Below are 684 nucleotides of genomic sequence, written 5' to 3'. Positions count from 1 at the left end.
AGAAGACGAAAGAAAGAGAAAGAGTGAGAAAGAAAGAAAGAGTGAGAAAGAAAAAAATCAGACAGCAACGAAGAGAAAATGTGGGTCTCGGGAGTGGCGGCGTCTCACGATGCAGTCAACGAAATTGACGACACAAAGAAATCCCTACCGACCGCAACAGTCCAGAACCAATCCAGCACGATGCAAACGCGATTGACAGGACGGACACGCAAAAGACAGACGGCGCAGTAAAAGGAAGCCGCGGCAAGGCTCGAAGAACAAGAGAGGCTCCAGCGTGGAAAGAAATAATTGCGTGCAAAAACTCACGAAATCAGGAAGAGAATGATCGACCGTTGCATGAACCGGGATAAGCTTCGCTACGGTTCACAAAGTGAGCACTCGGAAAGGTACACTTGGAAAAACAAGTCAGTACGGAGTCAGACGAACGAAGAAGCCGGGATCCTCGTGGGGGCTGAAAATGACTAATTTTATCAAAAGAAACGAAGTTACCGGAAAAGACGTACAACAGCAAACCCCATGGAATGACGCAGTCAGAAAAGCGACTGCGAAGAGACGCACGGAAAGCCGGCCACCAATGCCCCGTGGCGAGAACCCGACGCCAGCGAGCGCATTATAGGACCCTGGAACAACTAGTTCCTGTAACAGCCGATTGGAATGTTTCCTGCCGATCCAAGAACGTAAAAA

The 684-nt window shown here is 49.3% G+C and overlaps 1 protein-coding gene across 1 annotated transcript; it reads right to left on the bottom strand.

The window, feature by feature from the left end:
• Positions 1–85: 85 nt before the first annotated feature.
• CSUI_009442 (uncharacterized protein) lies at positions 86–684 on the bottom strand (the record flags this gene model as incomplete). The annotated part of the gene is made up of 1 exon (XM_068069558.1): positions 86–684. A coding segment is annotated over one exon (279 nt), but the record flags the coding sequence as incomplete, so codon positions are not given.

This window comes from Cystoisospora suis, assembly GCF_002600585.1.
Source record: "Cystoisospora suis strain Wien I chromosome Unknown contig_5631, whole genome shotgun sequence".
Classification (NCBI taxonomy): Eukaryota; Apicomplexa; class Conoidasida; order Eucoccidiorida; family Sarcocystidae; genus Cystoisospora; species Cystoisospora suis.
The sequence above is the reverse complement of the archived record's forward strand: the minus strand, read 5'-3'. Positions and strand labels throughout refer to the sequence as shown.